This window comes from Cherax quadricarinatus, chromosome 11, assembly GCF_038502225.1.
Source record: "Cherax quadricarinatus isolate ZL_2023a chromosome 11, ASM3850222v1, whole genome shotgun sequence".
Taxonomy (NCBI): domain Eukaryota; kingdom Metazoa; phylum Arthropoda; class Malacostraca; order Decapoda; family Parastacidae; genus Cherax; species Cherax quadricarinatus.
In genome coordinates this window covers 2,742,315-2,755,631 of record NC_091302.1, presented here as the reverse complement: position 1 = coordinate 2,755,631, position 13,317 = coordinate 2,742,315, and the positions used below count along the sequence as shown (strand labels likewise).

The 13,317-nt window shown below is 37.4% G+C and overlaps 1 protein-coding gene across 7 annotated transcripts in view; it reads left to right on the top strand.

The window, feature by feature from the left end:
- The window catches only part of metro (membrane palmitoylated protein 7-like protein metro), an 86,024-nt gene that overhangs the window by 56,253 nt on the left and 16,454 nt on the right, over nt 1–13,317 (top strand). For 6 of the 7 annotated variants that reach the window (XM_070083884.1, XM_070083882.1, XM_070083885.1 and 3 more), the window contains 2 exons: nt 1,490–1,630; nt 2,537–12,228. In XM_070083884.1, coding sequence (XP_069939985.1) covers nt 1,490–1,630; nt 2,537–2,713 — 318 coding nt within the window. In that variant the 3' untranslated portion in view covers nt 2,714–12,228. The remainder of the gene's footprint in view (nt 1–1,489; nt 1,631–2,536; nt 12,229–13,317) is intronic. The other variant, XM_070083880.1, reaches the window with a different exon arrangement.

Below are 13,317 nucleotides of genomic sequence, written 5' to 3'. Positions count from 1 at the left end.
ATTACAAACCCCTCCTTTAAAGTGCAGGCATTGTACTTCCCATTTCCAGGACTCAAGTCCGACTATATGAAAATAACCGGTTTCCCTGAATCCCTTCACTAAATATTACCCTGCTCACACTCCAACAGATCGTCAGGTCCCAAGTACCATTCGTCTCCATTCACTCCTATCTAACACGCTCACGCACGCTTGCTGGAAGTCCAAGCCCCTTGCCCACAAAACCTCCTTTACCCCCTCTCTCCAACCCTTTCGAGGACGACCCCTACCCCGCCTTCCTTCCCCTATAGATTTATATGCTTTCCATGTCATTCTACTTTGATCCATTCTTTCTAAATGACCAAACCACCTCAACAACCCCTCTTCTGCCCTCTGACTAATACTTTTATTAACTCCACACCTTCTCCTAATTTCCACACTCCGAATTTTCTGCATAATATTTACACCACACATTGCCCTTAAACAGGACATCTCCACTGCCTCCAACCGTCTCCTCGCTGCTGCATTTACCACCCTAGCTTCACACCCATATAAGAGTGTTGGTACTACTATACTTTCATACATTCCCTTCTTTGCCTCCATAGATAACGTTTTTTTGACTCCACATATACCTCAACGCACCACTCACCTTTTTTCCCTCATCAATTCTATGATTAACCTCATCCTTCATAAATCCATCCGCCGACATGTCAACTCCCAAGTATCTGAAAACATTCACTTCTTCCATACTCCTCCTCCCCAATTTGATATCCAATTTTTCTTTATCTAAATCATTTGACACCCTCATCACCTTACTCTTTTCTATGTTCACTTTCAACTTTCTACCTTTACACACATTCCCAAACTCATCCACTAACCTTTGCAATTTTTCTTTAGAATCTCCTATAAGCACAGTATCATCAGCAAAAAGTAACTGTGTCAATTCCCATTTTGAATTTGATTCCCCATAATTTAATCCCACCCCTCATTTTGTGTTGAGAAAAAAAATCTCTGTAACGTCATTTATTATCTTGTTAATATTGATGTTCATAAGAAAGAATGGCCAGAAAGAAGAGATTTATCCATGAGAGAGAACCATTGATGACACTCTGAATTACTAAGTTTATTTAGGTGCAGGTACACACAAGTACAATTGTCACACAGTGTAACTTACCTAGGATGACCCAAACAAAGTCAGATAATGACTTATTTCCATTGGGGTTAGCTTTCAGTTTATGGATTCTGCACCAAGTGCAAAAAAGAAAAAAAAGAAAAATGCAAATAAATTCTACAAATAAATTAATGGGTTGTGCATCAATTAAAATGGTTAGATTATGGAGTTCTGCACTTAGGATACCTATGAATTTGGGGGCCAACTATATAGTACTGGTAAATGAATTGTTTGTACAAGTCAGATTGATCTGTTAGAACATACTGGATAAGCAGGACTCTGCAATAAAGATTTTTCTATTTTATTGTGACTAATTTGTGATGGTTTTCCTCTCTTGTGCAGGCCCTTAAGTACCTGAGAACTGCAGAGTTCAAACCGTACGTGATATACATCAAGCCTCCCACACTGGCCGTGCTCAAGGAAACCAGACAGGCAGCTCATGCTCGCTCAACCTTTGATGAGAATAATTCCAGAGGCTTTACTGTAAGTAATTTTATCATGTACAGGAGGGACCCACATGTACAATGCCTGTTTTCCATGTTGCACGTTATCATTGGCTTTCAGTTAAGCGATTGTTCCACCTTTAGGTGGAACATAATGAACAATGGCTCAGTTTGAACACAGAGAAGATGCTGTATAAGCGAGGCCCTCCTGTATTTGCTTTATAATACAGTAAATCATCTATTATTCAGTTTCTTTTATCATCCCGTGGTTTTGTTGAATTGGCCAACACACTTAAACTGTAGAAAATATTTTTAGTCATGTAGTTTTTTGTCACTCACAAGTAAGAATTTTTTTTTTCACGAGACATAAACACAGATGAGAATTGCAGCAGGCCTACTGGCCCATGCTGAGTATGTCTTTCTCAGATCCATCCAACTTTTTTCACATATTTGTCCAACCTATTTTTAGTTACCAATGCCCTTAGATTCAATAATTATTAAGCATTCACCCAAAACAGTGGCAATTTCAACATTTTCAAAGTATTATTAAATATATTGAGACACTATAGCATGGCAATCACCTAATATATACTATTCAGGTACAGCTCTAATATATTAAAGATATGCTTTACCTTTCTTGCATAAGTCTGTTGTAAAATATCATTCTTATTTTTATTCTCATAGCCCCTTCCTAACACCTCCCTTGTTAACCTGTTTACCCTTTATCTGTCTTAATACCTAACTTGTTTGCTACGGCTATGTACAGCAAGAGATCCTTTTTATTATAATGATTTGAAGAATAAAAAATGTACTTTGTACTTTGAAAGTAAAGTTTTGTAAAATTGAAAATTATTACTAAACGATTACAATTTGCAAGTGAAATGTTGCCATTTTATATTTTAAAATTATTTTTTTTCTCTCTTTTTTTTTTTTTTTTTTCTTTTAGGAAGATGAATTTAAAGACATGCTGAAAGCAGCTGCCAGAATCGAGTTCCATTATTCACACTGGTTCGATGAAGTTATTGTTAATGATGAGTTGTCATCTGCCTTTGAACGTTTGGTAGCTGCTGTAAATAAAGTGGAGACAGAACCTCTGTGGGTGCCTGCATCCTGGGTGCAATAATCATGGCCACACCGCATAGTGCAGCATCCTGGGTGTAATAAGCATGGCCACACCTCATAGTGCAGCATCCTGGGTGCAGTACTCATGGCCACACCATATAGTACAGCATCCTGGGTGCAATAAACATGGCCACACCACATAGTGCAGCATCCTGGGTATAATAATCATGGTCACCACATGGGGAGTGCAGCAATAAGATGTGTTCTTCATGCATTACCTGTGTAAAGAGTAGGTCAGTGACAACCACTTTGTGACTTATCACATCAAGATGCAATCTTGCCAACACACCAGTCTCTGCACAGGGCAAGGCCTGCTGACAAATGTATGAAGAGAAATCCCTCACTAAAACTTGCCTTTCTTGTAAACCTCTTTATTGAGAATGTCCCTTTATTAAGTCATGTAAAAATGCATCAAAACACAAGTGTATACAACTATTGCAGTAGGGTATTAGGGAAAGAGGAAATGCCAGGAGGGATGGTTAAGAAAGACGAAGAGTTGCTCTGGTTACTTTGTTAGTAAGCAGCTCTGATCTGTCCAGTAGTGTTTTATTTCATATTTCGATGATTCAGTGTGGTTTGGAGCATTTTCTGACCTTCCTTCATTTTTAGTTAAAATATACATGTAAATTACTTGAGAAAAGGTAAGGTTTACTTCTTGAAATAAAATATGATTTAGCTTAACTTTTCCCAAAAATGCAATTGTGGCAGCAGTTTCAATTAAACGTGGGATAATTTACGTATTTTAGCTTAAAAATGAAGTACATGTTACAAGCATAATAGTGCTGAGAAACTGTTGAAGAAAGACAAATATAACTTAAGATGTCTAATTAGGAGGGTTTTTTGCTCACTGTGATAGCCCTTGTGGCTTAGCACTTCTTTTTGATTATAATAATAATGTGATTGAAAGTCCCAATGGGTGAAACCTCTAATTAAATGTCCTGAGAATTGAATGTGTCTTGTGCCCTTTGGTTTTTGCAGGAGCAGTTTGATTATAATAATAATTGGTTTTGTTCTATGTTGTCTAAACTCAGGATGGCAACTTCCTCAGAAAATGTTCATAATCTTTATGAAGTCTGAGTATCTTGATCCTTGTCCATGTATTTGTTTGCTATTGAATTGGTTGTTGCAGTTGTTTGTGGGTTTACCTAACTAAAAGCAAAGTTAGGCTAGACTGGTAGTTTTGTTCTTATCCAGTCCCTGCTTGCCTTGATATGGAGCCAGTACTCCCTATTGAAGCAAGAATTAAATTTAAACTTTATTAGTATTTAAAGCTATTGTTTAATAAACTTAGTTATCTTTCTGATAGGCTTGTATCTTTTAAAGCAGGCTTGGAAATGTTTCTACAAATTGTTGTAGACCTTTTTACACTACTTGAGCCTTTTGCTGTTGGGGAGAACTCGTTTGCAGAAGGGGCCTTTTCTTATGTTGCTTCTAGATTGTTTGACCCTTATGGGTTTAGTTCTTGGTTATGATTATATTTATAACAATTCAAGATTGTTTAACAGGTTGACAGGGTGGTAAGAGTAGGGAATCTGTTCATGCTTTCAAGTCTCATTTGAAAGCACATCTCTTTTCTAGATCATATGATCCTGATGATCACACTCTCACTCTTGAATATGAACTTTAGTATTTCTTCATTATTATTGCTGCATTTATGGCTTGGTGTACAAGTGCCTGTTAGTTTCTTGAAAAAAATTGCAATCAAGACTAGCAAAATTCCAAATTATTATTTGCCTCCTTAAAGATTCACTTGGCACTGTTTCAAACCATGATTTAGTGAAAACAAGCAGTTAAGAAGTCAACTGTTGCACATGTGTTTTACTTATCAACCTATCGGTTTTGTATGCCATTTTCATATTGAAGCAGTTAAGAAACTAGGAATAGGAAACACTGCCCAATAGCAGAGTGACCCTTTTTTTTTATAGCGAAAATAAAGCTAATAAAATAGTTCGGCCTGCTGCCATGTGTTTCACATTCAAACCAGGATGTGGATAGTACATTATGGTAAATTATATTAGCGTTCTTAGTGTTACATGTGCAGCGTGGATATCTTTTTTTATTTTTTTAACGCATCAGTCATTACCCACCTAGGCAGGGTGACCCAAAGAGAAAGAAAGAAAAACTTTAATCATCATTCAATACCTTCATCATCACTAATATATAATCGCTGTCTTTGCAGAGGCGCTCAGATACGACAATTTAGATGTCTCTCCAAACTGCCAATATCCCAAACTGCTCCTTTGAAGTGCAGGCATTGTACTTCCGATTTCCAGGGCTCAAGTCCAGCTAACCAGTTTCCCTGAATCCCTTCACAAAATATTACCCTGCTCACACTCCAACAGCTCGTCAGGTGCCAAAAACCATCCATCTCCATTCGCTCCTTTCTAACATGCTCACGTACGCTTGCAGGAAGTCCAATCCCCTTGCCCACAAAACCTCCTTTACCCCCTCCCTTCAACATTTTTGGGGACGACCCCTACCCCACCTTCCTTCCCTGCCTTCCTCCCCCCTACAGATTTATATGCTCTCCAAGTCATTCTACTTTGTTCCATTCTCTCTAAATGACCAAACCACCTTAACAGCCCCTCATCAGCCCTCTGACTAATACTTGTAGTAACTCCACACCTCTTCCTAATTTCCACACTACGAATTCTCTGCATAATATTGACACCACAAAAGTGAAAGACTCGGCAAACAGTGCAACATACCCTCAATGAAAAGCAGGGGTGCTACTAGCACAGTAAGGGACAACACAATAAGTGTCTGGGGCCCAAGACGGTTCAACTGCCTCCCAGCACACATCAGGGGGATTACCAATAGACCCCTGGCTGTCTTCAAGCAGACACTGGACAGGCATCTAAAGTCAGTACCTGACCAGCTGGGTTGTGGTTCGTACGTTCAATTACGTCCAGCCAGCAGTAACAGCCTAGTTGATCAGGCCCTGATCCACCATGAGGCCTGGTCACAGGCCGAGGCGCGGTGACGTTGACCCCCGGAACACTCTCCAGGTATACTCCAGGTATACCACATATTGCCCTTAGACATGACAGCTCCACTGCCTCCAACCGCCTCCTCCCTGCAGCATTTACAGCCCATGCTTCGCACCCATATAAGTGTGTTGGTACCATTATCCTCTTGTACATTCCCTTCTTTGCCTCTATGGATAACGTTTTTTGTCTCCACAGATACCTCAACGAACCACTCTCCTTTTTTCCTTCATCAACTCTATGGTTAACCTCATTCTTCATAAACCCATCCGCTGACAAGTTAACTCCCAAATATCTAAAAGCATTCACTTCCGTACACCCTCCCTCCAATGTGATATCCAATTTTTCTTTATCTAAATCATTTGATACTCTTATCTATGTTCACTTTCAACTTTCTAATTTTACACACCCTCCCAAACTTGTCCACTAACCTTTGCAAGTTTTCTTTTGAATCTCCCAAAAGCGCAGTATTATCAGCAAAAAGTAACTTTGTCAACTCTCATTTTGTATTTGATTCCTGATAATTTAATCCCTCCCCAACACCCTAGCATTTCCTTCTTTTACAACCCATCTATAAATACGTTAAACAACCATGGTAGCATTACACATCCCTGTCTAAGACCTACTTTTACTGGGAAGTAGTCTCCCTCCCTCTTACACACCCTCCCCTTCCCCTCACTGTCCTCATAAAAACTCGTTACTGCATTTAGTAACTTATTACCTATTCTGTACACTTGCAACTTCTGCCACATTGCTCCCCTGTCCACTCTATCATATGCCTTTTCTGAATCCATAACTGCAATAAAAACTCCTACCTTTATCTAAATATTGTTCACATATATGCTTCAATGTAAACACTTGATCTACACATCCTCTACCCATTCTAAAGCCTCCTTTCTCATCTGCAATCCTGCTGATATCCTGTGAAAATCTATCTATGATACATAGACACTTGTGCAGCACTTGGATTTCTTTATATTGGAAACTTTTAGCTAACCAGTGGCTTCTTCAGCCCTGATGAAGCCACTGACTGGAGAAGCATTTCCACAATAAAGATACCCAAGTATTACACAAATGTCTAATTTATTAATACTCTGAACCATTTATCTACATAACTATGTTTGTCTACCCTTGTGCAGCCACCATAAGCAGCAGGAATAGTGGAAAGGGCATCTAAAATGTGAGAGAAACATCACATAAACACAAAGATCAGCAAACATAAATATGTTTGGTATGCATATAACACTGATTTACATAAGTAAATGTGTGTATATCATGGTTTGAAACAGTGTAAAGGTTACCAGTAAGGAAGAAGATAGATATGAAAGATAATGTCTAGAGGCTTGTATTACTTGCAAAGCAGTTACTGTGTTCTATTGGGAAGGTCAGGCTACTAACCTGACAAAGCCCAATGTGACCTTTCACCCTGCCTTTTCATCTGGCCTTCCCTCATCCTAATCGTTTCCCACATAACTATGACCATAATTTTTAAAGGAGTGGACCAGTAAGCCAGCGGAAGGCCTTGGTCAGATGACCAAAAGCTCCAACGGCAGGTCATCATCTGACTAAAACCCATGTTAGGAAACACTTGTCTTGTTTCCTGATAACTTTACCTAATCTAACCCACATTTTTGTTTAACAAAAAAACTGGGTACTTTGATAGTATGCTGTTATCCTACTCTAATATGATAGTTAAATTGTGGGGAAAAGATTTGATATTTAGATATGTTTCCCCAGTCATATTACATCACACAGGTTGAAAGACTTCAGCAAGAGGATGAGAATATTTTCAAGCATTTCCCCAATCAGTTCATTAGCTATGGCAGCTAATAATTGCAAAAAAGTTATACAAGATTGTGTTTTGATGAAACCTTATAATGAACATTCTCAGCAGAACATTGCTTACAACAAAGGCATGTCTGTGTGTGCCATTTCTCTACACCTGTCTTCAATGTTGGTTGGTGCCTTTCTTTTCCTGAAAGAGTTAAGAAAATTGAAGATGTCTATATTGATTGTTATTTTCCAATAGATACAGACTATTAAAATGGACAGTGTTGGTATTTCTGAGTAGTTTCTCCAGTCCAATTTTCCTGTATGATCAAAATCCATTGTTGAGAAGTACTGTTTATATTACCAGTGTCATATGTCACTGCTAAAATAATACTTAAATGATCTACTTAAATGTGAATAAGTACAGCTCAGCATGAAGAAAATTTTCAACATACAGCAATGTGCTTATTGCACTATTTAATCTTGAAATATGTAAGGATAAGGTATAATAAAAGTTATTAGGTGGAGCATGCAATTGCTTCACACACTGGCTGTAGTAGATATTATCATCAGTGGCACAGCATGGGATCACTCATGTTATTGATCTTGCCAGTGTGTGCAGCTGAAGGCAAGTATACTTACTGCATGGTGTCAACCTATTATGAACTATTTCACTTTTAACACAAACACGTGAAATGATCAAGGTCAACTTTCCTAACTCTACTTGTTCCCCACCTTTCAGTATATCAGTTTCCATAATGTTTCAGTGGATTCTATACATTCCTACTATTTTTCTTTTCCCTTTTCCCACCCTGTTCATCCCTTTCCCCCTTCCCCAATATCTCTTGTGCCTCATACCAACTTAATATGTAGAGGTATGTACGTAGCCTTGTAAGTGATGAGTTCATTCAGTTCAAAGCATGTTGAACCTTCTCTCCTGCTGCTATTATTATTTATCATCATCAAGACAATGTATTAATGTATGTATATATCTATTTATTATCACTAGATACCTCATCCCATTAAAACAAAAAAAAATCATTCCCACCATGATAACCTGTTATAGAATCTCTTAAGTAAATTAGAAGTTTGTCATAGGAGTGCTTTGTGTGTGTAACTTGAGTGAGTATGCTTGTGTGTGTAGTTTGTGTGTGCGTGTGTGTGTGCGTGCGTGCGTGCGTGTGTGTGCATTGTGTGTGTGCATTGTGTGTGTGCATTGTGTGTGTGTGTGTGTGTGTGTGTGTGTGTGTGTGTGTGTTATGTGGCTGTGCTTGAGTACTTTAGTTCAAGAGGGGGTGCACTTGTGTGAGTATAAGGAAGTATGCAGTCAGTAATTGTATATTGAACAAATACTTGCATTGTACATTGTTACTCTGGTGTGAAAGTTGTGCGGTCTGGCCTTAGGTAAAACTTTACCAAAATACTTGTAAACTATTTGAGATTAGTCTCTGAAAGTTCTTAATCCCATTACTTTATATATTAAATCCTAAATCAGATGATAGTGTGTGATAAGTCATTTTTGAAGGATCCACACTGTTACGCTTTTTTTTTTTTATCAAAACACTACAAACACACTGGGGATTTTTTGCTAAATGCATCTAGTCTTGTGTGGAGGTCCTCAGCCCTTGGTGTGGGAATTCTGAGTGTCCTCAACCCTTAATGAAGGACTGTGGAGTGTCCTTAACCCTTAGTGCAATGTCGAGTGTCCTCAGCACTTAGTGAAAGAATGTTGTGCCCTCAACTCTTGGTGCAGGAATGTTGAGTGTCCTCCAGAATTCTTGGTGGCAATATTGGTATTTTACTGGTCAATATTAACAGATGTTTGGCATTAATATTAGCTAGATATTTGTATCCTTTTGTATTGGTTAATGGGAAAGTAGCAAAGTATGGAAGGTGCAAGTGACACGTTGATTTTACATACATTCTTTAATGATAGGTACATGTAAACCTATATTTTTAGTACCCTTTTTTTTTTGTAAGATAATCAGAGGTTCTGATTTGTATAACCAAAAGATGTTACAAGTTGTTGATACAATGGTAGTTAAAAGGGAACCCAAGGTTCATTACATATGAGTGCTCTCCTGTGGAGCAGTCAGTCAACTGAATATCAAGTTATAAAGCTAGGATTTTGTGTACTATTTTGTTGCAATGATTGACTAGTAAGAAGGTCCACATAAATCATGTATGAAGAAAAAACTAAAATTATGTATGAAGAAAAACCTTTATGGGTGAAACTCAAAATATTGTTAATATGGAGCTGTTAGGAGAACGAAATAATCTGTAGAAACAAAGATCCTTTTATTTTTATTCCAGAGTGTTATAGATATTTATGTATGATCAGTTGTTCATTTATACATGTTTCATTATCAGTGGTCTGATGACATCAAAAAGTGTATATTAAACAAATCATCGAGGTAAAAGACACAGCAAAAGGAGACTTTTTTTTTAGTAAAATGTTTCTTCAACATTAGTCTTTATCAATTACAAAGAATATAACAACTAGCAAACTATATAGTACAGCCTCTCCTCACTTAACGATGGAGTTCTGTTCCTAAGACCACGTCGTTAAACGAGTACGTCGCTAAGGGAGGAGAGGCTGTATAGTGCTAGTTGTGATATTCTTTGTATACAGGCATTATTTTCAACACACCAGTCGTATGCCACTGAGGCAGGATGACTCAAAAATAAAAATGAAAGTTTTACCTACATTATAATACAGCAGGTTAAGTTCCAGACCACTGCTGTAAAGCGAATAACGACCTTTTTTTCCACTTGCCAGTGTATATAAAAACAAGTTTACAATATCATTTATTAGTGCACAATAACACTAGGTCTAAAAAAAAAAAATGCAAATGTAAAAATAAATAAAATGTTACAGTACTGTATTGCTAACCAGATGTTTGCTGTACTAGCAAGGTATGCCTGCACTGATAAAACCTCAGCTGGGTGAAACATCAGCCTAACAAGTCTTCTTGTGTGTGTGTAGTTTTACCACTTGTCAACTATGCCATACTTCAACTACACAATTTTTGTTTGATAGGGTAGTAATGTGTGTGATCAGGTGAGACTATTAAGCCTGTGCTTATGATTCAGTTAATAGTGAGGATATGCTTATCTGCTCCTGAATATCTGTAATTAGTTTTGAGGGCTCTTCTATTTTAGCAACTCGGCCTGAGGCCAGACCTCCTTGAGTGTCTGGTCTACTAGTGTGTTGCTTCTAAAGCCCACAGGCCTTCGTAACCATTACAATATGTATATCATGGATAGAATGTACTGACAGTAGTATGTTAATAAGACACAATATGCAGTTTATGGCATTTCGATAAAATACAATAAACTTTTTTTTTTTTTTTTTTTTTTTAACACGTTGGCCGTCTCCCACCGAGGTAGGGTGACCTGAAAAAGAAACACTTTCACCATCATCCACACTATCTCTCTTTCCAGAGGTAGTGCCACATTACTATAGGAACCTGACCATCCTGTGTGTCATGCTCACACTAGGATTTTGTGTAAACACGGTAATTACACCAACTTTTTATTGCTAGGTTGAGCTTGGGGCTTTTGCCAAATCTTGTAATTAACTTTTTCCTGTCTGTTTTTTGTTACTAGTATTTATAAGCAGGTAGTTTTCTATTACTAGTATTTATAATAGGTAGTTTTTTGTTTATTAGTATTTATAAGCAGGTACTTTTGTTATTAGTAATTATATGATAAGTAGTTTTTCCATATAGTTAATAAGTAGTCTGATGTAATTTATACCTGTGATGTTTTAAAAATTATTTTAAGGCTGTAAATTTGTATATGATTTTTACAGTGCGTACTTAAGATATGTACATTTTTTCCTCCCAGAACTAAATTTTAATTTTACTATGTAATCAAGTTCTCACAATTTAAATTTATCATTGCAAGATCCACCTGTGTTATAAGAGGTTATAGCATTCCATTTTCTCATTGTAAAATCTACATCTATTATAAGAAACTATAACAGGTGAGAAACTGCCAGGATCGAAAAATAAACAATGGTAAATGAAGTCAGCATATTTCAGTCTGAGACCCCTATTCAGGAGAGAGGTTCCTGACATGAAGCTGAAATACGTTCGACATCTCTCTCACCTGTGTTTCAGGTTTGTCGGCTTTCATTGCTCAGTGTTCATGACACATTCCAGCCAGCAGCTATAAGATTCAGTGTCATTAATAAATATGTGTGTGTAAAAAATCATGTTTTTATATAATAGAATTTTGAAAGTTTGCAAAAAAAAAAAAAAATCCAGCAATTGAAGTATATCTGGAGGGTGTTCCAGGGGTTAGTGCCCCCATGGCCTGGTCTGTGACCATACCTCACGCTAATTATAAGATTTGCTTTTCTTTCCCACCTAATAAATGCTATAGTTAACTCTTCTCAGTCACAGAACTTTATAGTGCTACTATACTAAATTGACTGATGCAAGTTAAGATTATAATCAGATGAGATATTTTAATTATCACTCAAGATTTATGGACTTGAGTCCCCCCACCCCTAATTTGGATCACTCCTGATTGTCTCCCATTTCCCAGGTACTGTTTCACCCTTACAAGTTTAGCACTTCTCCATAAATGAAATTGATGACCTGTATAGCTGGAGATGGTTTTGGGGGTCATTGCCCCCTGCAGCTCGGTCTGAGGCCAGGCCTCGACAGTTGAATATTTTTCACAGCTTGCCCAGAAATTGGAGGTGAACCTAGGACATATTTTGGACCATCCTGGACAGTTATTAAGTCAGGTAATTACATTGTCAAGTCATGAATCATTATATTATCAAGTCACGAGTAAATTATCTATTTGTAGCTAAAGGAGCAGAGCAGTACTCATGGTGTCCTGCCTTTAATTTGTTCTTCATAAATTTTTTTTTAATTTCCAGTGAATATTATATTACCTTTTTTAATTTACAGTGAATGTTGCACTACCTTTTTTAATTTCCCATGAATGTTACACAACCTTTTTTAATTTCCCATGAATGTTACACAACCTTTTTTAATTTCCCATGAATGTTACACAATCTTTTTTAATTTCCCATGAATGTTACACAACCTTTTTTAATTTCCCATGAATGTTGCACAACCTTTTTTAATTTCCCATGAATGTTACACAACCTTTGTAATTTCCAATGAATTTTACATTACCTTTTTTAATTTATTCCATTCTTCCACAACTTTTTATATTTAGACATTTTTGCTATAATTATTCTACCTCTTCCTTCAGTCATTTTGCCTGAATGTTGTTGGCCTATTATGTTTAAAGGGCTTGAGAAAATGGAGAGCTGTGATATATATTTCTGACAGTATAACAGAACTGGCATCAGTTATGGTCATTTCTGTATATAGAGATGAGCACACTTGTCTCTCTTGATCTTGAGAAGTTATCTACTGTGCTTTGCACTGAAATTTAGACCATTTTATTTTTCCATGTAGTCTGTTGGTGGGAAGTACAATGCTCACACTCTAAAGGACGGGTAGGGATGTTACAGCTCAGAGGGCCCTCTGAATTGTGATGTCAACATGTTTCTCGCAAGGCAATGATTGACTGAATGATGGTGAATGCATTTTTTCCTTTTGGGTCATTCTACCTCAGTGGGAGACAGCTGGTGTATTAAAAAATGTACTCTCCTGGTGTAATTGTGGTGGTGTACCATTTATGGTAACTTGTTTGGTATCCCCAGGAGGCCTAATCCATTTTGTCAGAATGACAACTGTTCCATCAATGACTACTAAATCACCAGCCTCATCCAAGTCACCTGAAACAAAGTCCAAAGTAAACAAATTGGAGTATATGGGGAGCACTTATAAGCATGACTACCCCATCCTCCCTGTAT